A 26,117-nucleotide genomic window follows, 5' to 3' on the forward strand; every position below is an offset into this window, starting at 1 on the left:
CACTGTAAACAATAAATTGAATAGATTCATCAGAAAAGCAAACAATTTTTCCCCATGATTCCTTCGCACAAAGGCTTAAAAAACAGTTATATCTCCTTACCCAAATACCTAAAACACGTATAAGAATACAAGCCAGAGACGTACCAATCTGCTTCTCCTTCCTCAAGTTTTTTCTAAAGTTTTTTCAGTTTTTTTTTTTTTGCTTTTTGGTGAGGCAGTTGGGGTTAAGTGATTTGCCCAGGGTCACACAGCTAGTAAGCGTGAAGTGTAGTTTTTTTTTTAATCTTAAAATAGTTCTAAAACACAGTTTTAAAAATATAAACTAATATTTCTTCAAAAGCCATTCCCCAATGGATTAGTGGTCAAAGGACATGAAGATACTTCTCAAAAGAATTGTACACTGTTAGAAACCACATAAAAGACTGAATCAAATAAATAACAAAAGAACTGCAAATCAAACCTCTTTGAAGTTTTCACCTCATACCTGGAAAATTAGCAAAGATAGAAAAAGATAGAACCAAATGATGTTGGAGAAAGTGTGGAAAGACAGGCACATTACTACACTAGTAGTAGAGCTATCAACTAATCTTACCAATCGAAAAAGTAATTTAGAAATTTGCTAAGACACTGACTAAAATAGCCATACCCTTTGACGCAGAGCTCTTACTGCTACACTACACCACAAGATCAATGATAAAAAGAAAGGTTCCACATGTACCCAAAGATTTATAGCAGCAGTTTTTGGTGTATCAAAGGATTAGAAACAAAGTATCTGTCAATCAATTGGGGAGTGGCTAAATAGTGATACATGAATGACAAATATTATTATATTGTAACAAAATATATGGAGAATACAAAGAAGCAAGGAAAGACTCATACAAACATAATACAAAATGAAGCAGAATCTAGAAAACAATATATACTACTAAAAACAATGTAAACATAAAGAACTACAAAACTGGAACCGAATGCTGTGAAATTATAACGATCACAATTATCTACAAAGAAATATAAGAATGCACCCCCTTCCCTTCTTCGCAAGGAGGTGTGGTCCATGGATCTGGAACAATTCATATGATGTCTGACTTGGCTGACATGTTGGTTAGTTTGAACTTTCCCCTGCTTCTTTTCTTGTTCTTTGTTATATGGGACAGATCTTTGGGAAAAGTAGTAGGTGATATAAAAACAAAAGCTATCAATAAGAATTCTAATTAAAATGACTGGGTCACATTTCCACTTGAGTTGATCCCACCCGGCTAGTTAACACTGACAGAATGAAATTTTTATTTTATCTATTTACATCTACAAACTCTAATGGTACTTCTGGTAACACTGCTAATGTACCATTACACACATCTTCATCACCTTAATTTGTAAAACATGTGAACCACTTATTTTTCCATGGCTTTCTCTTTTGAATATTAGGTCAAATTCTGATCTAGAAGTTAAACTATTCATTTTCTAATCTCTTGCAAGACAAGAACCTAGTGACATGGTATCTTTAATTTGGATCCAAAAAGCCCGCTGTAAAGCACAGCAAATAAGTCAGAGACTCAGAATACATATCTCGATCTGGTAACAGCTTTTTTTAATGCCAGACCCCTGACAAAGCCTATGCCTGGCTGGGCCATTATATCAAGCAGAGACAGTTTATGGTCAATAGGCTGTGGGGTTGAAGGCAGACCTCTGTGTGGGAAGAACTACTGTGATGTCACCAACTGCTAAGCTGAAGAAATATACTCTGCTCAAAGGCAAAATATTTTTGCTATGCATTTTTATCCTATTTAGAATACTACATGAACAGCCACAGCTTGTCATCTGGCATTACTCGTCATGTCAAAAACACTGCTTATAAGGTTTATAAAGCTTTTTGTGAATATAATCTTGTCAAGTGGGTAGTAAATCATTATTATCCCTACTTTATAGAATGGAAACCTATAGCCTCAAAAAAGGTTGTCAGTATCAGAGCCAGGATCCAAAGCAGGCCTCTGACTTAAAATCTGATGCTCTTTCCTTTATACAATACAGCTTCTAATGCCATTTATGTAATTAATGGCCAAAATTAAGATGGCTTCTTAAACACGTGTAAGAATTTTCTTGCTTTGCTTAGATAAGTCCACCCAAACAAAAGAAGCAGGATCAACAGTAAAATATCAAGACAATACCCCAAGGGAAAGAGCTGTCAAAACATGCAAGTCAAACAGCTTTAGAAAGAAAATGGAAAACTTTTCTTCTAGGGCCCTGTGGAAGTCATGTATTAACTACCTAGTTCCATCAAGCAAAATTCCCAATTTTAAGAATTTTGTTCTAAAATTCAGTTAAATCCCAAGTACTTACTTTTGTTGAACACTATTTTCATTTACTGTTAAGTTATATAACCAATTTCAAAATTTTCCCAGTACATTCAACATCCCCTTTCCTCTAAGACATTGTGTGAGTCCTTAAAAGTAAGACAGCTAAGAAAATGATACATAATCTATACAAGATACTTGGTTTCCTGAAAAACAGCAATGGTTATATATAAAACAGAAAAAAAGTAAAAACACTTCCTGAAGACAATTTCCAATTACAGTGACAATGCGGGTATTCTAAATGCTTCCCGTGTAAAATTACATAAGGATAAGCACAGATCTCGGCATGCAGGGTTACCAAATGACCTCATTACCTTTATTCTGAGAGGCCAATGAAGAGTTTAACAAATCAAAGATGCTGAACTTGGTACATGACGGAAAAGAACCGAGATTAAAAAAGCCACTTTTTAAGATCAGAAATATCATCAGCATTCATCATCATCTTAGTCCACATATTTCTCTGTCTCATAAATAAAGGTATTTTTAGGGACAGTTTATTTATAATTGACCACATTTTCTTAAACAAGAATTTTAGATGAAGTGATGATCCTAGAGTTCACACAATTTGGAGGGGAAAACACACAATTATACAGAGGCCTTGACATTATGTACATTCAAGAAAAGCACACTTCAATCAAGATGTGAATACATTTTTAAAAGATCAATTAAATATCTAACACTTCAACTGAATGTACTCCGTTCCATGACAGTTTTTCAGAATCAAACTTTCTAATTTGTAACATGCCAGGGCTGGTGGGTTTTATGCAGCCTTTAAAGACAATCTTATCTATGTGAATCCAAACATAGCCGTCCCTTAAATTTATTCAGATTTGGGTCAACCATCCAGTTCTGCTTCACTTTACTAGCCATGTCATGTGACGGTACGCAAACTCATTTCAAGAAAAAGGTTGTGTGTTACACTGTATTTAGAACACATGTTAACTGAGAACAACCAGATGAGTCCTTTTAGTCCTATCAAAGAATCTTGCTTTAGTTGCTAAGAAACTACAATTTTACTGTTACAGAGCACTGAAGGAAACAGCCAGACATTAACTAAACCCACAAGGGCATCTCTCACCTATTGTGTAAAATTAAACAATAATATCACAAGTCTATGAATAGCTAAAATCAAAATTATACTTCAAAAAAATTAAGCTAGTAACATAAGCACTAGCAGAAAAAGACAGTATGTTTAATATAGTCAGTGCTGTAGATTGGAGAAAGTTTTCTTCCTGACCCCTGTGGTGAACAGCTGATGCCATGAAACACCAGATCTGATTAATTCTATTTAGTACTATAATCATTTTAAACTAACATTTCTCAGGAATTTGCTGCTATATTTCCTTCCCCCCCAGAATTCTAAATCTATTTTTTTCTTTACAGTATCCAAGTCTAAAAGAAAAATTTAAATGTCAGTCATAAAAATCAGTTAAAAAGTGTTAATAAAAATTATGAAAATCAAATTTAAAGTCCTATACCCAACACTAATTCCAAGAAATCTTCCTAATGAAAGAAAAACTGTCAGATTAGACAAAAATAGAAATTGATTCTTCAATATAGAATATATGGCATGTCAATCATAAAGAAAATATTTTTCAAACCAACATGTTTCTTACTTATATTCTTCAAAGACTAAATTTTTACCAAAACTAGTTATCTTCCAGTCAGTTTTATTCCATCTCTTCTCAGCATTTATGCCATCTCACACTTAATCTACTTAACGTTTTCCTACACAGAGAGACCAAGTCCTAAAGGAAATCTCCCCTTTCCATTCCCCTTTCTTTCCTGACACGGACTCTAGAAACACTAATTCTGTTGTCAAGCTCCCTATATACTTTCCTCTAAACCCCAACCCTGCATTTGTCTTAATATGTCCCTGCTTTCCCAAGGCTTAACCAATATCCTAGACCACCCTGACTTAAATCTCTAATCCTTACCCTTTCCTAGAGTCTTTCCACTTTCCAAACTAGTATTAAGGGATTCACCACCTACGCCCACCCCCAGCACCGGCACCCTCCCAACCTCTTTTCCTCATTTCTTTTCTAACACCCTGGCACTCCAGCTTCTCTATTAACTTCCCAAAAAGCAGAGTGCCAATCCTTCCTCTTCCACCTCTCCTCTTGCCCTAGTTTTCCTCCACCTTCTCCTTTTATTTAGGGAACTCAATTTTTCTCTCCCAACCACTCCCCTCAAGAGTCTTCTGCATCCCCGCTTCTCCCCCCCCACTCCTTATTAATCTCTTTCCCCTCAACAATCTCATTTCAGGGCCACGTTCCTCTCCTGTATTCCCCAAGCCACATTCCAAGGAACATTAACCTCTCCCGATTTCCTCTCTCCCCTCAAATGCCAGTTCCTCCCCCGCTCCCCCATCTCTCGTCATCTCCCCACCTCGTCTCCTCGGGGTTTTGGGGTGCACAACCCTTCCGCCTCGCTTTCCAGCCCACTCCTAGACCCATGATGCCCCTCTTCCTTGCCCAGGCTCTGTACCCCCAACATTCGCTTCCATCCCCTGCACCTCACCACCTCTGCTCCACCTAGGCCTTCCATATCGGCTTGGCCTCCGCAAAATTTCTCAATTCATCTCCCCTACCCCCCCCACCCCGAGAGACCAGCCTTGAGGAGGATCTTCTTTGGGGTCCTCCCCGCCCCCCCGGGAAGCCTTAGGGTGCCCGACCCCGTGCCTCGCCCGGGGGAAGGAGACGCTCCCTCCGCACAAGCCCCTCCCCTCAGGAGGGGCCCTCTGCCTAGGACCCCGGCTCGTCAGGCCCGCAGCCCCCCGCCCCGCCACCCTCTCGCGCTCGGACCCAGGCTCGTCAGACCCGCAGTCCTGGCCCTGTCAGGCCGGCGGCCCGCACCTCCCTCGGGCTAGGACCCCGGCTCGTCAGTCCTGCAGACCCCCGGCCCCCTCAACCTCGTACCCCGGCTCGCCAGGCCCGCCGCCCCCAGGTCCCTCCCCCGCCCCTCCGCGGAGGCCGGCGGCCCGTCTCCCTCGGCCTCCTCCACCCCCTCGGGGTCCCGTCCTTACCGTTCTGAGCTGCGCCGGGCCCCGGGAGCAGAGAGCCCGTGACCAGCAGCAGGGAGAGGGCCAGGGAGCTGGGGAGCGGCGAGCCCGACATCCTCTCTGGCCAGAGACACAGCGGCGAATGGGGCGAGCGGGGAGGGGGATGGGGGAGGAAGGAAAGGAGGGAAGGAAGGAGGGAGGGAGGGAGGGAGGGCGCGGAGGAGGGAGGGTGCGCGCGCAGGAGCTCGAGCGACAGGAGGCGGCAGCGGCGGCGCGGCAGCGGCGGCAACTACTTCGGTCCTCCCCTGTCTTCCGACCGCCGCAGCACTCAAGCCTCGCGAGAACACCGTGCTGGGTGACCGAAAAGCGTTCGCGAGAGGAGAAGGGGGCGGGGGCGGCGGAGGAGGAAGACCGGGCTGGAGCGGCGGCCCTCCTCCCCCCGTTCTGACTGGCTGATGCTACGATCACGTGATGAGGATGCCCTTTCCTTCCCCCTCCAGCCTCCTCACGTAAAGGGAGCGGCTGCGGAAGGGGCGGGACTTGGAGCCGGCGGACGAGAGGAAGCGCCTAAGACTGTAAGAAGCGTGTGAGGAGTCATAGATCGTGGCGTGGTCGGATTATAGACTTAAGACTGGGAGGAGCTGGTGTGGCTCGGAGCATTGCGGGACTCGGAGTGTAAGGACACCAGAACGCTGTGTGGCCCAGCGCGGAGCCTCAGTTTTCTCCTTTCTGAAATGGAGATAAGCTCCTGGACGTGGGGTTGTGAGGAAAGTGTCAATCGCCTTGAAAATGGGAGTTATTACAGAAGACCATTCCAGCTCCATCCTCCCCTTAAATTTTCCCAAAGTCACACAGCTGAAGTATTTTGAGCCCAGAGCCTCCAAATCCAAGTGCAAGCGCTCCTCCCCCGAAAGATGCATGGTCAAAAAGTGTCCAGGGGCGTCTCCCAAAGCAGGTAATGAATCCAAGCTATCGACAGCCAGGACCAGTCGCCAATCGGCCCACCAGTATCATTATTATTTATTATTAAGCGCCTGCTGTGTGCTGGGCACTGGTAAGCGCTGGGGATTCAAAAACCCGAAGCAGCCCCCGCCTCCAAAGCGCTGGGGCTCGGGGTGAGGCCACGTGCAGATGAGGTACACGAACGAGGTCGATCTCTGCTAGGTAGATTGGAGATAATCACCAGCCCCAAGGTGAAGGAGGGCTGGAGAAGGCTGGGTTTGAGTTGGAACTGGAAGGATGGCCTGACGAAGAACAGGAGACAGACCCCCAGCATGGGAGAAAGCCACTGAAAGGGCTTGGAGTCTGGATTGGAGAGGATATGCAAGGGAGTGAAGTATAAGATGACTGGAAAGGTAGAAAGGGCTGAGAAGGCAATAAGTACTTATTCCGGGCCACAAGCCAGTGAGGTGGGGGCTATTATGATCCCTATTTGCACTTGGAGAAACTGAGGCAAACAGGGTAAAGTGACTTGCCCAGGGTCATACAGCTAGTAAGTATCTGAGGCCTGATTTGAACTCACCGAAGATGAGCCTAGCACTCTATCCACTGAACCACCTCCCTACCCCCAACTTCTTTAAAGTCCTAGCTAAAATCCTACCTTCTACAGGAAACCTTTGCCAATTTCCCTTAATTCTAGTACCTTCCCTCTGTTGATTATTTCCTATTTATTCATAGTTTTTTTGCTCATACTCATTTTCTTGGTGTCTCGCTCATTCAAATGTGAGTTCTTTGAGGGCAGGAATTGGCCCTTCCCTTTCTTTGTATCCCTTGCACTTAGCACGATGTCTGGTACATAGTAGTCCCTTAATAAGTGTTTATTCTCGCTATGTGACTCTGGGCAAGTCACTTAACCCCAAGTGCTTCACCAAAAAAAAAAAGTACGTGTTTGTCGATTGGCTGTTGTCAATTGGTCAAATTGTCAAAAAGTTGTCACTTGGTCCAGCCATTCTGAAAAGCAATTGAGAAAATTACACCCCCCAAGTTCCTAAACTATGCATATCCATTTACCCAGCAGTGTGCTACTAGGCTTATATGCAAAGAGTTAAAAGAAAGAGAGAAAGGACCCCCATGTACAAAAATATTTATAGCAGCTCTTTTTTTAATGATAAAGAACCAGAAACTAAGGGGGTGGCCATTAATTGAAAAATGACTAAACAAATTATGGTGTATGAGGGCAATGGAATATTATTGTGTTATGAGAAGTAATGAAAGGGATGGTTTCTGAGAAACCCGTTAAGACTTGCATAAACTGATGCAGACTGAAATGAACAGAACCTGGAGAATAATTTATACAGTAACACCAAAAATACCTTCAAAAAACCTGAGAACTCTAATTAAAGCAATGACTTACTGTGACTCCAAAAGAAGGATGATAACATTCTAGAGGCCTTCTGAAAGAGAAGTGATAAATTCAACGTATCAAATGAAAATGACATTTTTGGACAAGGCCAATGTAGGAATTTATTTTACTTGATACACATATATTATGTAGAAGTTTTATTTTTCTTTCAGTCTAGAGGAGTACGGTTAAGAGGGAAAGAGGAGAGCTACAGAATAAGTTATTGAATAAAAGGAAAAGTACAGAAGGAAGGTCATTGAAGGATTTTTAAGATGGCGTGGAAAACAGAATGAATGTCAGTAGGCAACATAGACAAGCTGGACCACTTTGAGAATAACATAAATGCTTAGAAATGAAAGGTATGTTCACAATACAGATTCATAGTTTTGCATACGGTTCCCTTTGTTCTATTTTGTATCTAGAAATGCTGGTCTTACTTGGTGTTAAGTTCCGCATTTTTTTAAGGAAATAAAAAATCCAAATGCTGAGCAAGTTGGCTACTTAAACGTAGAAATAACTTATTGGTATCATTTTCTTTAGCTCTTGTGCCATGCCAGAAGAAGTTGCACCTTCCTGGTCATTAAGACAGTTGATCAGCAAAAATTCATTAAGGTGAAAAACATAGTCCCTGCCCTCAAGGACTCAAATTCTGGTGGGAGGCACAACATAAAAATAACTATATACATATGAGATATAAGTATAAATAGAAGGTTGTTTCAGCAGAATGACCCTCTGTATGGGTTTGAACCTCACAAAAGAACCAAAGGATTTTTTTAACTGGACAAGAAACAGGAAAAGTTATAAACCATCAAAGTGAATGAAAACAGCCTGGATCCTGCTTGGTTACTAGTCATTTTCTGGTATTGCTGAACAACTGGTCAAACTTTCAAGAGGAATCCTTCATTCCCCATGTTCTCAGAATTGTTCAGAACCCAGGCTGAGTTCCCTCCTTCCTTTAAGAATGGGACTCAAAAGCAAAAAACAACCAAGGGTTTTCTATGATCTTGTACTTGTAATCTCAGAGTATTAGAGTACATTTTACAGATGAGGAAATGGTCTTAGAGAGATACAGTGATATGCGGAAGGTCACCTAGCTAGCTAGTAATAGAGATGGAACTCAGAGGTCTCTAACTCCAGTATTCAACACCAGTAGTAGCAAAGGGCCCACTGAACTATGCAGTAGGATCCCCACAGTCACATAGTGATTTAGAAAACCACATATTAACATTATCTGTGTTCTGTTTTTATTTATTTTGTTAACTATTTCCCAACTTGACCTTAATCTGGTTTGGGCCTCGCTGGCCTCCTTGCAGCCCTGATGGCAAGCCTCCCTATGGTACTGCACTAATAGGTTTGGATTTTCGAGTCCTGAAGGTGCCCCATGTGACAGGAGACGTTCTCCCACAGCATCGTGACTCGATTTCTAAATTTCTGAAATGAGCTAACTACAAATGCCTAAAAGCTTTTGGGTCATTTCACTGTATTATTCCTATTCTCCGGGCCCTCCAGAACTTTATCACCCCGTCAGCTTGCCGGCCAGCTAGCTCATCTTGCTCCAGGCTCTTCCGCCCTTTAGTTCAGCCTTAATGCCATTTTCATATGAATCTTAAAACAGCATTTACCAAATTGCAAATAATCCTCTGTAGTCACACGTCCACCTTTACATCCAGTAAAATGCCTAGCGTGTGGTGGCTGCTTAGGCAATGACTGTTGACATCCAAGGAAGCAAAGTATCCCTAAGAAGTAAACAGGGCACATGTTGTTACCCCCATTTTAAAGATTGGGAAACTGATGTTCTAAGCTATTAAAAAGTACATTACATAAGGTAACAGGGATAGTAAGGAGCACAGCCATGATTCAGACCTTGATCTTCTAAATCTAAATTCATTGCCCTGTTCATTACACCAAAAAACTTCCCTGGTTTTCTGTCCCTTAAGGAAAAAACTGCGAATTCTGTAGCCTGGCACTCAAGGCTTCATCTTCCTCTGGTGCAAAATGAAATTCCAGAATGAGTCATAAAAGGGCTAGTTAGCACACATCTAAAAAAGGAAGCAACACATCCCAGAGAGTCAGCAGGGCTTCATCAGAACAGCTTGTGCCAAACTCACTCTGTTTCCTCATTTGACAGTGACTACTGGCAGATAGATCAGGAAAATATTTACAGATAAAGTTACTTCAATTTTAGCAAAGCATTTGATAAGAGATCTCATGCTTTTCTTATCAGAAAAAAATGGAACTTTGTGGGCTGGGTGACAGTATAATGAAATGGATTCAGAACTGGTTGAAGGAATTGGACTCAGAAAGTAATGACTCAAAGAATAGTTATACACGGTTCAACGTCAGCCTGGAAGGAGGTCTCCAGTGAGGTGCACAGGGATCTGAGCTTATCCCGGGGCTGTTGAACGTTTTTATCAAAGACACGGTTCAAGGCATGGAATGCTTGTCATATTTGGAGGTGACAAATCTGGGAAGGATAGCTAACACAATTCGTGATGAGAGTCAAGGTCCAAAAAACTCTTCTCCGGCTAGAACATTAGGCCAAATTTCATAATATGCATGTAAGATCTTACACTTTGGTATGGTTTGGTAAGATTGAATTGAATTCACAGTATAAGATGAGGGGAGCCATTATTAGACAGCAGTCTGTTCAAAAAAGGCCTGGGAGTTTGGTAGATTACAGACTCAATTTGATGTAACAATATGCTGTGGCAACCATGAAGGCTAATATGATTTGGGGCTAGCATGAGGAGTTGCTAGGCACACCATCCTGCACTGTCATCAGAATGCGTCTGGAGGCCCCACCTGCAAAGGCACCATTTAAGAAGAGCATTGCTAAATTGGAGGGTACCTGGAGGAAGGCAACCAGGTCAGTGAAAAGCCTTGAGTCTGCCCTAAAAGGATAAGCTGAGGGAATCGGGGATGTTTAACCTAAAGAAGAGATAATTTAGGAGAGGCGTGAGAGCTGGCTTCAATTATGTAATGGGCTGTCATGTGCAAGAAGGACTCAATTTATTCTGCTGGGTCACAGGGGGTAGAACGAGGAACAATGCTTAGACGTTCCAAAAAGGCAAATTTATGCTTAATGTCAGGGGGAAAAAAGTGGAAAAAGTCTGCCACTTAGAGCTGTCCGAGAAGTATAAAAGGCTAGCTCAGCAGGTGCGGAGTTATCCTCGTTAGAGGTCTTCCTTCGCTGGATGATGGCTTAGTGCATGTGTTACAACAAGTCCTTTTATGATAGTGGTTGGCCAGACAGATGCTGAGATCCCCATAAAACTTTAGAGTTCTGTGAAGGGCTTGTACTAGGTGATCTCTGGGGTCCCTTCTAACTTTAATGTTCTAAGGCCCTCCATAATCTAATCTCAACCTACCTTTTTTGACTAGTCACCTTTATGAATCCTGTAGTCGACCAAGTCACATCTAACTGGTCCGTTACACATCTTGCCTTATCCTATGTCTGTGACTTTGCTTGGTGGCCCAGTGGATAGAGCTCTGGACCTGGAGACAGGCCTGAGTTCAAATCCAGCCTCAAATATTCACCAGCTGTGTGACCCTGGGCAAGTCGCTTAACCTCTGCCTCATTTTCCTCATCTGTAAAATGGGGAGAATAATGGCACCTTCCTCCAGAATTGTGAGGATAAAAGGACATGTTTGCAAAGTGCTTTGCAGACCTTAGAGCACTATATAAATATTAGTAATTATGATTATGCTGTTAACTTTTTTTTTCCCTTAACAAATTATGCTGCTCGGCATATCGGTTTTTTTGGAGTTTGATAGTTCACACATGTTAAAAAAAATATTCTGAGATTTCGACTCAAGTTTGCTAGAAACATTTTTGTTGAATTTAGTCTTATGTTATATCTAAGCCAAGACATGTCCAAACAGACATCATCTCCTCTGTCCTCTAACATAACTCTCTGCTTGAGGTAATATTTACAAGGATCTTGAATAAAGAAAAGATGATACTATGTTAAAAAATGCAGTTTGAGGTTGATATTCCAGAATTCAGTTCCTTCTTGGAACAGTTCCCACAAAGATTGAAAAGTTTTTCCCTGTGATCATTACCTTAACTTTTAATTTGCAAGAAGGACACTCCCCTTAAGAGGCTCAAGGTTCAGACTTCAATCTCTCCTAAGAGGTGTGGAAGTAATAATCTTATCTAGAGAAGAATTAAGTTTCTACCCTTGATCCATCTCAAAGGAAAACCTTAGCTTTTGTTCACTTGGGGAAAAGACGTCTGAAAAGGGTTTTAGGTTCCAGATGTGTTATTTCTTATGTCTAGAGAAACTAAAAGTAGGCAAAAAAAATGCTTCCATACATACAATCTAATTTTCTCAGTCCTTCATAAAGATTACAAGACTTGGTAATAAGGGATCATAGAATTGAGAGCTTGATAGGGCCTTAGAAATTGTCTGGTCTAACCCTCTCATTTTGTAGATGAGAAAAATGAGGCCCAAAGAGGTTAATTAACTTACTGTATGTCAAACCTAGCAAGGGAGCAGTTCTAGACCATTCTAGGAACAGCAAGGGGTTGTGAAGATAAAAAATGTTTATAGGTTACTATATACTTTACATCTCACTCCATACCAGTGAAAATGCTCCAGACCTAGCACTGAGTTTCCTCCTCTTGTAATCCTTCCATTTCTTGAGCACCAAAGATCATGATTCAGGCCAAATTTTGAACTGCTAGGCTACAGAGAATCTCTGGGGGTCCTGCCAGTACTGCTTTCTATCCTCTTACAAAGCTCCTGTGCCAGAAATGTATATTGTCACAGTATTCAAGTTCTGAGTCTGTTTGTTTGCTGGGTGGTACAGAGATGAAGCAGGCATTTGTCCAGGTCAAAGCAGAATGTCCATGAGGGCCACAAGGGGATCAGGCCCATCAAGGTAGTTGTGTCCTCCTCTTTGCAGTCATTCCTACACCAGCTGTCAATTCCAAATGTGTGGTGATACCCTCTGACATCCTACATTTCAGCTAACCTGGCCTATTTCACTTCTCAGCTGTGAACTTTGGCCTAGCCTATATCACCCTGTGCCTGGAAGTCTCTCTGTCCTCATCTCTGACTCTTAGAATTCTTGTCATTCTTCAAGGCCCACTTAAGGTGCCACTTTCTCTAAGAAACCTCCCCTCATTTCTCTAATTTGAAGTGTTCTCTCTTTCCATAATTGTATTGTATTGACCCATCTAAGTATAGAGGTATCCTTCCCCCCTCCCCTCCATAGAATGCAAGCTCTTGGAGGGCAGGAAGTTTTTCATTTTTGTTTCTGTATTCCTGGTGTCTTCTACTTTATAGACACTTCATAAATATTTATTGGATTGAAAATATGCTTTCAATTAAAGGCTCTAATTGTCTCTAAGTTACAGCCTCCAGTTTTGCTCATAAGATGGCTCCTCGTCAAGCACAGCTGAACATTCTTTACCCTCAGTCTTTGCCCAGAATCCTATGAGAGTCAATGACCAGAATTTCTGGCACTGCTTGTTCAAACTGTAGCTTCAGGCATGCCAGGGGTTAGTTTTCTTCTTGGGTGCATGTGGTCCATAAGCATTTATACTATTTCCTTTGAAATGACTTGCAAACCTTTCGACAATTCTCGTGGCTGGTCTCCTTGGCCCAAGAGTTTGAACCTCCCTAATTACAACAGAATCGGAAAATTGAAGAGCATCCTGGACCGTAATCTTCAGAGCCTACGTTTGCTCCATCAGCTCCTTCCTCAAAGTGACTGCTTTTGCCTGAGTTGGGAGCAAAAGCATCTACACAGCTAAAATTAATTTCTGCAATACTCTTTAATGTCTTGCTTTTCTTCTTCCCTCATCAGTTCTGTCAGTTCTGAATAACTGGTAGATTTGTTCTTCATTTTAAATATTTGTGATTGTTACAAGAACAGGTCATCAACTATATTCAGAACCTTAGTTACCAATTTTTGTTTCTGGGACAAGGAACACAAAAGCATAGTCAGGTAAACCTTTTTTTTTTTCAGTGTATAACATATATAAATTTATTTATTTTTAGTTTTCAACATTCGCTTCCACAAGTTTTTGAGTTCCAGATTTTCACCCCATCTCCCCCTCCCCCCACCCCAAGATGTCATGCATTCTGAATATCCCTTCCCCTAGTCTGTCCTCTGTTCTATCTCTCTCTCCTTCTCTTATCTCCTTCCCCATCTATTTTCCTGTAGGGCAGGATAGACTTCTGTATCCCATTTCCTATATTTATTTCCCAGTAGCATGTGAAAACATTTTTTAAAACATTTATTTATTTGTTTATTTTAATATAAATTTATTTATTTTTAGTTTTCAACATTCACTGCCACAAGTTTTTGAGTTCCAAATTTTCACCCCATCTCCCCTTCCCCCCACCCCAAGATGGCATGCATTCTGAATATCCCTTCCCCTAGTCTGTTCTCTCTTCTATCTCTCTCCCCTTCTCTTATCCCCTTCCCCTTCTATTTTCCTGTAGGGCAGGATAGACTTCTGTACCCCATTTCCTGTATTTCTTATTTCCCAGTAGCATGTGAAAACATTTTTTTAAACATATGTTTTTAAAACTTTAGGTTTCAAATTTTCTCTCTTCCTCCCCACCCACCCTCATTGAAAAGGCAAGCAACTCAATATAGGTTGTACATGTGCAGTTATGCAAAACACATCCATAGTAGACATGTTGTGAAAAACTAACTCTATTTCCCTTAATCCTATCCTGCCCTCCCATTTATTCTATTCTTTCTTTTGACCCTGTCATTCCTCAGAAGTATTTACTTCTGATTACCCCCTTTTCCAATCTGCCCTCCTCTCTATCATCCCCCTGCTCTCTTGTCCCCTTCTCCCCCTATTTTCCTGTAGGGTAAGACAGATTTCCATACCCAATTGAATGTGTATGTTATTCCCTCCTTAAGCCAAATCCTATGAGAATAAGATTCACTCATTCCCTCTCACCTTCCCCCATTTTCCCTTCCACTGTAAGAGACTTTTCTTTTGTGTTTTTTTTGTGAGATAATTTACCCCATTCTACCTCTTCCTTTCTTCTCCAAGTATAATCCTCTCTCATCCCTTAATTTTATTCTCCAGATATGACCCCTTAATTTTCAGTTCACCTGTGCTCTCTATTTATCTATCTATCTACATATACATACATATAATTTTTTTCCTCCAACTACCCTAATACTGACAGAGGTCTCATGAGTTATAAATATCATCTTTCCATGCAGGAATGTAAACAGTTCAATCTTAATAAGTCTCTTATGATTTCTCTTTCCTGTTTACCTCTTCATGTTCCACTTGAGTCCTGTATTTGAAAGTCAAATTTTCTATTCAGCTCTGGTCTTTTCATCAAGAATGCTTTAAAGTCCTCTATTTCACTGCCTGAAGGATTATACTCAGTTTTGCTGGGTAGGTGATTCTTGGTTGTAATCCTATCTCGTTTGCTCTCCGGAATATTGTATTTCATGCCCTCTGGTCCCTTAATGCAGAAGCTGCTAAATCTTGTGTTATCCTGATTGTGTTTCCACAGTACTTGAATGTTTCCTTCTGGCAGCTTGTAATATTTTCTCCTTGACCTGGGAACTGTGGAATTTGGCTACAATATTCCTAGGAGTTTTCCTTTGGGGATCTCTTTCAGGAGGAGATCTGTGGATTCTTTCAATTTCTATTTTGCCCTCTGGTTCTACTATATCAGGGCAGTTTTCCTTGATAATTTCTTGAAAGATGATGTCTAGGCTCTTTTTTTGATCATGGCTTTCAGATAGTCCAATAATTTTTAAATTCTCTCTCCTGGATCTATTTTCCAGGTCAGTTGTTTTTCCAGTGAGATATTTCACATTGTTTTCTAATCTTTCATTCTTTTGGATTTGTTCTACTGTGTCGTGATTTCTCATAAAGTCACTATCTTCCAATTGCTCTATTCTAATTTTAAGGAAATATTTTCTCAGTAATTTGGACTTCCTTTTCCATTTGGCAATTTTTCTTTTTAGGGCATTTTTCTCCTCATTGGCTTTTTGGACCTCTTTTGCCATTTGGGTTAGGCTATTTTTTAAGGTGTTATTTTCTTCAGTATTTTTTTGGGTCTCCTTTAGCAAGCTGTTGACTTGTTTTTCATGATTTTCTTGCATCACTCTCAGTTTTTCCTCTACTTCCCTTACTTGCTTCTCAAAATCCCTTTTGAGCTCTTCCAAGGCCTGGGACTGATTCATATTTTTCTTGGAGGCTTTGGATGTAGGAGCTTTGACTTTGTTGTCTTCTTCTGGTTGTATATTTTGATCTTCTTTGTCACCAAAGTAAGATAATATAGTCTGACTCTTTTTGCGCTGCTTGCTCATGATCCCGGCCAATTACTTGAGTTTTAAACTCTTTGTTAAGGTACGAATCTGCTTCCAATGTGGAGAATGTACTGTCCCAAGCTTCAGGGGGTTTGTACAGCTGTTTCCAGAGATACTTGTAGGGACCTGTAAATTTTCAGTTCTTGCAAGGTGGTATGATAAGGGGCGAGGTGTTTACTCCTGTCCTGGCCTACTACTACAAGTACTCCTTTCTGTCCTGTAACTATGAGGAGGGGTTCCTCTTCACAGCCTCTACAAGCTCCACCAAGCCAGCGCTCCTCCTCACCCCAGCACCGCTGCCCAGAACTGTGGCCCAGATCCAAACACGGCAAAGCAAGAGATTCCTGCCTCAGCACTGGCAAAGAGATCCCTACAATCCCTCTCTGATCAGCCACTGGATTCCCCCTCAGTCTGTGGGCCGGAAGCTCGGGAAGCAGCTGCCCCCCCCCCCCGCCCACGCTCTTGGGGAATGGAGCTGAAACCCCGCCTTCCTTTCTCAGCACTGACAGAAACAGACTTTTCCCACTGACCTTCTAAGTTGTCTTTGGCATTGCTGGATTGAGGACTGTGGAAACCTCCACAGGTGCCCGAGATTCAGTCCTCTGAGGCCCGCTCCAGGTTTGCTGTGGCCTGTGTGCCCACACACTGCGTTGAGCTCCCAGCCTGGCGTGATACACCTTTCTGATCAATCATCCAGGTTGTCTTGGGCTAGAAATTTGTTTCACTCTGTCTTTTTGTGGGTTCTGCTGCTTCAGAATTTGTTTAGAGCTATTTTTTATGAGTATTTGGAGGGGTTTGGAGGAGAGCTCAAGCAAGTCACTGCTTTCACTCTGCCATCTTGGCTCCCCCCCCCCCGTAAACTTTCAAACAGTGCTTGGGCAGACCATGAAAGGGAAGAGCCAGAGGAGGAACTCACCTGGAGTGAAACAGATGGATTGTTGCTAAAGAGTTGCAATTGCTGTCAAGACCCTATAAATTTTGGCACTTCAGACCAAGCCCCATTCACCCTACCCTATTTAGGGCTTTGTCTATCCTGAATACTTGAGTAAACCTTAGTGTTAATCACCTCTCTGCAGCATTGTTTGTTTTTGAGAGGATGGGGGCATGGGGTACAGAAGGGAAGATAGGGTTTGGGAGAAGAAATGGAAAACTTGCACAGAGACTTTTGGAAAATAGAATATTTCATGGGTTAACAGGTCCTGGCAGTTTTACATTTGCAGTATCCTTCTTCTCCATCCCCTCTTCTTTCTTCCTACTTCCAACTTTCATCATTACTCACCTGGATGTTGCCATTGCGTCCTAAAAGCCCTCCTGCCCCCGCTGTCTTTCTCTTTGATCAGCCGTTCATACTGTACAGCACCTTTTCTAATTCTTGTACACACTGAAACCTTTCACCCATCCCTTGGGTTGTCCCTGGGGACGTGATGTAGTGGTCATCCTCACTCTCTATACTCCCAATGACCTCAGGCATGCATGTATAGCTTCTGATTTTTCAGACATACAGCATATCAAGTGCTGGCCCTCCGAGGCTCTCAGCGGTCATCTTCGCTTTTCGGTATCTGACACCTATCACTCTTGTGGCATCTCAGGAGCAGATGCCAGCCAGGCTGCAAATCTCTCTTCTCTTTCTAGCATGACAGTCCGAGGCATAGCTAAAGCTCTTGTCTGTGCTCAGAGGGAATGCCTGGTAGATGTAGGAAGTCCTTCCATTAATATATTTTATCACTTAGTAAATAAGTCCTAGGAGGCTGTCTGGCACTACAAGGTTAAGCGATATGTCCAAGATTGCACAGCTACTAAATGTTGGATCTGGAGCCCAGATGTTCCTGACTCCAAGGCCAGCACTCAATCTGCTGTCTCACATGTACTTTCAACAACAGCACCTCCTGAAGATAATGGCAATTTCTTGTGCAGTCCGCTCAGAGAAGTGATAACATCTATCTCAGAACGTGCCTTAGGACCAGTGCCAATGCTTTTGGGGATGTGGACATATTCTTGCAACTGGCAAGGCAGTCTGCTTTTCTCACAACTTCACTATAACTGACATAGTTCTTCCTTCCTTCCTTAAAAACGTAATCAATCCCTACAAGAATTCAGTGTTTCAGAAAAGAGGGGTTGGGAGTCTTTACTTTCCACATGTTTTCTCCAGATATTCCTCTAGGAACTTTGGGCAGTTCTGTCGACTCTGAAAACACCCACAGTAAAGCATTTGTACTGTCCTCCCTCCTGAACATCTTATTCAATATCCTATACCCCTATACCTGCCGAGAAGCTCCAAAGCAGTCCTATTCATGTTGTCATCATCAATGGTATTTACAAAACCAACAGGGCTCTGCATGGGTCTGTATTCATCCCAGAGCACCAATAATTTAACAAATAGGAATCCTTAGCTCATTTTAAACTGCGATATACCAGGTACACAGTCTGCTGTAGTATTTGCAGGGAGCCCTAGCTAAGCTTATCTATTCCAGAGGCAGATGGTATGTACTTCAATGGATAATCATGAATGAGCTCTCAAAATGTAACCTTATGCCAAAGACTGTCAGGACCCAAAGGTCATGGGTTCCTTTTATAGGATTGTCTCACTCTTGGTTTCAAGCACTGTTGAGGTCTTTTGCTGGGATTTAAGGGATTTGCAAAAGAATCATGCTGTCCATTCAATATTGGAAGCGAAAAGTGCTTTTGTTGTTTTCAAGGGAAGTCCACGTGGCTTAATTTCAGATACCCAAGTGAGCAGAGAACAAGGAATAGGTACAACAGGGAATAGTATATTAGGGCAACTTTTCCTGGAATGGACAATTCCAAAGGAGACTAGCCCATGGACTCCACATACTGGGGCCAAGACTGATGCCCTCAAACTAAGGCAGTGGGACACTGACTCCCCACAGTGAGGCTGGAGACTGACACCCCCAACATGGACTTGAATGGACAGAGAAAGGGTACAAGTAAGAATGTCACCAGAAAGCTTTAAGCAAAATGCTTTCTTTTCTTTTGTTTAACTTAATTTTTGAAAATTATGAACTTAAAAATATCAGTAAACGTGCACATTTCCACATATAAAGAAAAAGAGGATTGCATGTGAAACAGTGAATTTCATGGAATTTGGTGTTTTTAAAGTATACATTAAATTTTGCATGGTAGAATCAACACTATCCTCTTTAAATGTGTCTCTTGAACTTCATTCTTTTCTGCATATTTTTTCACTAAGACTGAAACACCAGAGGGTTTTCTGGACTATAATAAGTTTCCAGCAATGAATCTGGGGGAAATGTATGTATGGTACCTTGCCCACCATATGCTGTTACCAAAGGAAGTCAACAAAGCCGAGACCTTACATGGGCAATGATTAGTTCCCACGTTTATAAATCCTCACAAGAGAAGAGATTTAGACCTAGAATCTTAGGTGATATTTAGACCAATCTTCTCATTTCATGATATGAAGAAATTAGGGCTCAAATAGTTTAAGTGACTTGCCCAGGGTCACACAAGAAAGTAAGTGCACCGGGCAGTATTTGAACCCCAATCTTCCCAGCTCCAAAGTCAGCACTCTTAAGCTCTGTGTCATGTGGCTGCTTCTTGTATAGGAGCTCTCTAGTGTACGCTTCTCTCCACCACCCAACCCTCATCTAAAGTTTTGTCCTTCCTTGGCCTACCATTTACTGCCTGCTAACAATAGCTGACATTTCTATGGCACTTTGTGGTTTACTTAAGGGGCCAAAAAGGAGCAGACCAGATTTGAGGCAGCAGAGTTGAGCTCAGAGGCAAGTAACCGAAGTGAGTTACTACATGAGTAATCCAGTTCAGAGACTCCCATTTGGGCGGGTGAGCGCCTGATCAGAAGAAGGCAAACAGCTTGAGGAACGGGAATCAGGAATTATCCAAAAGCAGAGACTGAATTTTGGGCAGAGATCCATTGAAGGAGAGGCAAGAGCAGGATGATTCCAAGGAGCGGTACTTCTCTGAGGTCGCTGGCTAATTCAGTGTTTCTTCTCCTGAGAGGGCAAGTGATGTCCTTGCATTCCTTGCCCTGATGCTGCATGGTTGGGGGCAGTAAGCAGCGCTGGCAGAAGACGAGCCAAAGCTTGAAGCTTAATGACTAGATGCGTACTAGTCCCATGGACAGAAGTAGGGAGTTCAGAAGGCGTTGGTAGTGTGAGGGTGGGGAGGCGTAAAAATAACCACCTCAGTTTTGAACGTGTTTGTTGGCATAGCGGGGCAAGCAAGGCAGCAGAAATGTAGATGTGGGAAGGGAGCAGGTATGGCCACTTCCCTCGGAGGAGTGCTTTGCTAGTCGTGTGCGCACACAGGCTGCTAGAAGGCAGTATATTTGAAGCGTCTGCTTTACAGTTCTAACAAAAAGCAACTCAGGAGGAGGAGAGAAACAGTGAGGTAGTATTCTTGGTGCAGCGAGGCAATGTGGTTGGGACCATTGGGATCCCTGGTGGTCTTCCCACCTCTGAGTCTCAGTGCTCTGCTGGTGTTGCCATCCTTGGAGAATGGCAAGGCAATGAGTGGTGTTTGTTTAACTCCCTTGGGTATCCTGTCTGCCTGCGGTCAGGTTGGCATGCCTCCTGGTGGTGCCAGCTGGGTGGAGTCTGTGACAACTCAAGATGGGTTAGACTCAAATGTCTACCTGGTCGCCATGTCTGAGATGACTGCCAGGGTTATCGGGTGTCTGGTGGAGATAAAGGGGCTGACGGGTTTTTACCAACAGGATGGGAGCAGCTTCCTTTGCAGTCTTAGAGGGGCTGATTTAGGTGGGACAGGAATGAGTGAACAGCTGCAGGAACCACAGCAGGTGAATGCTGCTCCTGTGGTGGCCAAGCTGCCACCTGGGCCTGCTGTCATCTGCTGGCCCACGTTCCACGCACAGGAGAACTATCCTTGCCTTCCTGGGCCAGTGAGAACTGACATCGAAAACCCGGCCAGCAGAGGTGGCATGGTAAGATAGGCAGTGTGCGGGACTGAGAGGTGGGGACCTGGATTTGAATCCCAGCGGTGCCACTTACTGTGTGAGCATTTGCAAGTCATTTAACCTCCTTGGTCCCCAGGGCTTAGAGCAGCTGGCCTCAAAGGCCCCATCCAGCTCTAAAGTTCTGGTTCTCTGCCTCCCAGCAGGCAAAGCTCACCCTTTTTTATTGAAAAATTGGGATTGGCTGGACCTGGAATGGGCTATCCTTGGAATGGAAAAAAGGAGCCCCCTGCTGGACAGCCATCAGAAGTTTAAGGCCAAACCTAAGAGTTGAGAGGCAGTGTAATGCATTGGGATGGGGGCAAGCATCATTCAGGACGGACCTGGGTTCAGCTCCTGTCTGTGATAGCTGTTGGCTGTGTGTTCCTGGACACTTAATTTACCTAACCTCCCAGAGCCCCAGTGCAACTCTCTAAGACTAGAAATTGCAAGACAATTGCTAATTGCATTGCGGGAAGAAGATCCTCTACCAATTAAAGACAAAAAAAAAAAAGCCACCACTTTTTCCACCACAGACAGGATATAGTGACTGGCATATTGGATGCAGGCCAGTGGGACCACTTTTTAGTAAAATATACCAAGTCACTCTAGCAAATGAGGGCCATCTTAGTACTGTGACTGCTAAATGAGGAAATTCCAAACCAATTGGCACTGTACTCTTGTCTAAATGACTAAATGGGCCCAGTGAGCATGCTATACAGATGATCTGAGGAAAGGAGGGACCAGATTTGCAGATGAGAGAATGAGAAGAAACTACTGGAGAAACGGCAAAGCCCCCCTGCTAGTGGAGGTAGGGAGGGGTTAGCTAAAGGAGGCATCAGCTTTGTAGGATGTGACAATACTGAACTCATAGCACCCCTAGCTAACGTGGCCCACAAGTGTGAATGGATATAAGCCAGCAATAAATGAATGGAGGTTTGTTTAGTTTTCTCTGTGTTCTAGACACTGGGCTAAGTGCTGGAAATACAAAAGAAAAACCCTCTCTGTCCTAAGAAGCTTACATTCCAATGGGGGACAGAATGAATGTAGGGGAGCTAGATGGCGCAGTGGATAGAGCCCTGGGCTTGGAGTCAGGAAGACTCATCTTCCTCAGTTCAAATCTGGCCTCAAATACTTCCTAGCTGTGTGATCCTCGGCAAGTCACTTAGCCCTGTTTTCCTCAGTTTCCTCATCTGTAAAATGAGCTGGAGAAGGAAATGGCAAGCCACTCCAGTATCTTTGCCAAGAAAACCCCAAATGGGGTCACAGAGTCGGACGCAACTGAAAAATGACTGAACAACAACAATGAACATAGGAGAGTAGTAATAAGGGAAGTGTAGTCATAGGGATGGTGAGCACAACCATAGGGCTACTGAATTATGTACCTTTCCTAGGAGCAATGATAAGAATGACATGATTACTGTTCACAGAACAAGAGATTCCTGTGGAGAGCTCCTTGGTTCAGTGGCTGAGGTGGATTAGATGTAATGAGCTCTCCCTAATCAGCAGAGGACCAAGGCAGCAGTTAGAGATCTGTTAGAGAGGATGCATAGGAGAAGGCAGGGGCAGGAGCATCATGGCAAGAAGGTAGCATGGTCAAGTAACTGAGGTCAGATGGACATGGTGAGCTCTCTCACTTACTTGCAATGAGATTGTTGTTTGTCCTTCATTCTTTTTTTCTTTTTTAGGCAGTTGGGATTAAGTGATTTGCCCAGGGTTACACAGCTAGTAAGTGTCAAGTGTTTGGTCTGAGGCAGGATTTGAACTCAAGTCCTCCTGACTTCAGGGCCGTTGCTCTGTCCACTTCGCCACCTAGCTGCCCTTTGTCCTTCATTCTTGAAGAGGACCATGATAGCAGGAAGGTGACTTGCAGGTGAATTTGATTTAAGTGAGGGAGGGCTGTGCAGTGGCACCAGTCTCACTCTCTCCTCTAGAGTCATCTGGGTCCAGTGGCAAGATATACATCAGGATGACTGGAGATGGCCCCTTGCAATAAGATGATAGAGAGGCAGGGAAGTCTCCAGGGTCTACAATTAATGGTCAGTTTGAGACCTTAGTCTCTCATGGAATGTTGCTACTGGACATGCCATGGCCTGCAGTCACTTGGTCCAGTTGTGTGGGAGATAGCTAACTGCCTGGTAATCAGAGGTCCTGCTCGAGGTAACATTTTCCTGGAACTGAGGTCAAATAGTAAAAGGGAATGGCACTGCAATGGAAAAGAATCTCAGAGTGGGTAGTTTCAGTGGAGAACCGACCCTGAGGAGTAAGATTAGTATGGGAAAAACCCCACCCAAATAACCTGACAAGCAGTCTGGAACCAGATTATGTGATTTCATGGCAGGGCTTATTCATGCCCGACGCATATAAATTCTTAGCTACTCTGGAGACAGTGTGGTACAATGGAAGAGCACTGGATTTGATTTGAAGTCAGAGGGTCTGAGTTTGAATCCTGGGTCACTTTCTATCTGTGTGACCTTGGATAAGTCACTTAACTCTCTGGACCTCAGTTTCCTCATCTGTAAAATGAGCTTGGACCAAGTGTTCTTGAAGCAGTCAACAAACATTTATTAAGATTTACTGTGTGGGCACAGTGCTAAACACTGGGGATACAAAGAAAAAGCAAAAACAGTCTGTCTTCAAAAAGCTGACTTTCTATTGGAATGGATGGGGTTTTTGCTTTCTGACTCTAAAAGTATAAGAAAAAGAATTATTTTTTTGTAAACTTGGGGGAATAGTTGACTGTCAGGCTGAGTACACTCTCTCAAAATTACTTAATGTATTTCTGTATTTCTATATCTGTATATCTATTGCCTCCCTCCAGTTGAACATAAGCTCCTCAAAGGCAGGGACTGTTTTTCATTTTCCACCCCTTGAGTGTCATGACCACCATGTGTAGATTGAGCTGCTAAGGAGGCCGTGGAGAATATTCCTCAGAGGGGAATAATTTGAAAACCTTGCCTTTGGGCAGTCGGCTGGGCTGTGTAGCTCTAAGTTTTGTGCAAGCAGCATCAAAGATGCCCTCTGTTAGAATGAGTAGAACATTGCCCAACTGGAGGTAGGGGTTGAGGCCCCTCTCTGTTGATATGAAGTCACTCCTGGGGAGGTTATTTTCAGATGGGAAGAGCAGGGTGGGATGGTGGAACATTCAGGGCCTGAAGAAGTCAATCGATCAGTTAATCAGCATCTTTAAGGACTTCCTACAGCATGTTCCTGGGACTATGTGATGGTCTGAGCCTCCTAATACTAAGACTGAAACAATTCCTCTCCTCAAGGAACTTAATTCCAGCAGGGAGAGAACAAGTACATGTGAGTGTGTGCAGAATAAATAGAGAATAAATACAAGGGCGTTAGGGAGAGAGGCAGTTGAGGGTCAGGAAAAGCTTGAGGTGTATCTTGGAGGAAGAAATCGATGCTCTAGGGTGAGGTTGTAGAGGGAATGCATTTCCAGGATGGTGCAAAGGTCCAGAGGTAGGAGATCTTGTGTATCTTGTGTGAGAAGCAGAGGTATTGAAGTCTGAGTCTTGGAAAGGGGATAATGGACCGAAAAATAAGGAGGGGGCAGAATAAATGTGGGAGAGAGAAAGGAAGGCAAAGAAGGAAGAACAGAGTAGGAGGAAGGGGATGAGGGGCGGAAAAGAAGTAGACAAGGGGGAGATAGGTAGAGCAAGAATCCCTGGGAACACTTCTTTTGTGAACTTGAGGAGTTTCCCAGTGAAGTCAGCCCAAAGTCTTAGGAACAACATAAACTCTGAGTGGGAAGACCCTGTTCTGAGTTCTGGCTCCCAGGCTGATGAGCTGTGTGACCTTAGCCAAGTCATGTTCCCATTTGGGTCTCAGTTACTTCTTCTGTAAAATGGCAAGATTGGACTAGACCTCTCAGGTCCACTTCAGCTCCAAAAGTCAAGGATTTGATCTCCTGCCCTTTAGGCTAAAAATAAATATCTTGGAACCCCAGGGATGTCTCTAGGCAGCTTTTGGCAGCAAAAACCAAAGCTCCTTCCCTGAAAACCTCAGAAATGTAGAGAATTGGCAACCCCGGGCCACCCCGCCCCCATCCGCCCAAAATCCGCTCACTCCTCCCCAGCTGTATGCACAAATAAGAGAACTGTTGGGCTCCAAACCCATAATCTGTAGACAGGGAGAGACCAGATCTTTGTCACTGGAGGCAATAGGTCACACTTAAGTGAAATCATCCATCTTTCACAGTATTTTATTTTATAGTTCCAGGATCCCTGATTTCACCGGTGTACATACTTGATCGTTTACCACAAATTACAGTCCTTCCAGTTTTAGGAGAAAGGTTCTTAACCTGGGGTCTGTGAACTTGGGTTTTTTAACATTTTGGTAACTGTATTTCAGAATAATTGGTTTTCTTTGTAATCTCATGCATTTTACTCTATATATTTAAAAACATGATTCTGAGAATAGGCCCATAGGCTTCACTAGACTGCCGGAGGGGTGGGTCCAGGAGTAAGTCCCCCTGTCTTAGGAGACTGTCTTCATGAGTAGCTCAGGTCCCCTCAAAATTCATTACCTGGTGTCCAACCCTTTGGGCAATGAATCTCTCTGAACTTAGCTAAGCTGTTCTTTGGATCAACTCCAAAACCTTCCCAGTTTGGTTGAAACAACCACAGTTTTGTTGTGCCTGTGAGGTCTTCCAGAATTGCAGGTGACTGGTATACCACAATATGTGTAAGGTTTTAGTTGAAGGACTATGAATGTGAAAGCAGTGCCCAGAGCGCATGACCTAGGTAAGATCTGCCTGCCAATACTCTGTCCCTAATCCAAAGTAAACAATGACAACCCTCACTGTCACATATGGCAATGTAACCCCAGTATCTAACCCTTAATGATATGGTTTCATTCTATACATGGTAAGAAACACATGGCTCTTTAAAAAGTTTATGTGTGTATGTATGTAGATATGTATAAAAAACTGTTACTTCCCAGTGAGCACCCCCCTTCCCTTATAGAACCCTCCTTTTAATACATAAGTACAGTCAAGCACACTAAATCGCCACGTTGGCAATGCCTGGAAATGTCTACCCCCTTCCAGACTTTCCACTGAGAGGAAAGAGGCGAGGTTCACCATCGGTCTTGTGAAGTCATGCTGATCACTGCATTGGTCAGAGTTCTCAAGGCTATCAAACATGTTCTCTTTTATAT

At 43.1% G+C, this 26,117-nt stretch overlaps 2 protein-coding genes across 4 annotated transcripts in view; one reads left to right on the forward strand and one right to left on the reverse strand.

The window, feature by feature from the left end:
• Positions 1-5,663, reverse strand: part of NPTN (neuroplastin) — a 72,244-nt gene extending 66,581 nt beyond the window's left edge. For 2 of the 3 annotated variants that reach the window (XM_020994490.2, XM_020994489.2), the window contains exon 1: positions 5,377-5,663. In XM_020994490.2, coding sequence (XP_020850149.1) covers positions 5,377-5,467 — 91 coding nt within the window. In that variant the 5' untranslated portion in view covers positions 5,468-5,663. The remainder of the gene's footprint in view (positions 1-5,376) is intronic. The other variant, XM_078150796.1, reaches the window with a different exon arrangement.
• A 240-nt stretch (positions 5,664-5,903) lies between these two features.
• The window catches only part of CD276 (CD276 molecule), an 82,528-nt gene continuing 62,314 nt past the window's right edge, over positions 5,904-26,117 (forward strand). The window contains exon 1 of the mRNA XM_020994599.2: positions 5,904-6,307. The gene's annotated coding sequence lies outside the window, so the exon portion shown is untranslated. The remainder of the gene's footprint in view (positions 6,308-26,117) is intronic.

The sequence above is a fragment of the Phascolarctos cinereus genome, unplaced genomic scaffold (genome assembly GCF_003287225.1).
Source record: "Phascolarctos cinereus isolate Bilbo 61053 unplaced genomic scaffold, phaCin_HiC Scaffold_3;HRSCAF=262, whole genome shotgun sequence".
NCBI classification, from domain to species: domain Eukaryota; kingdom Metazoa; phylum Chordata; class Mammalia; order Diprotodontia; family Phascolarctidae; genus Phascolarctos; species Phascolarctos cinereus.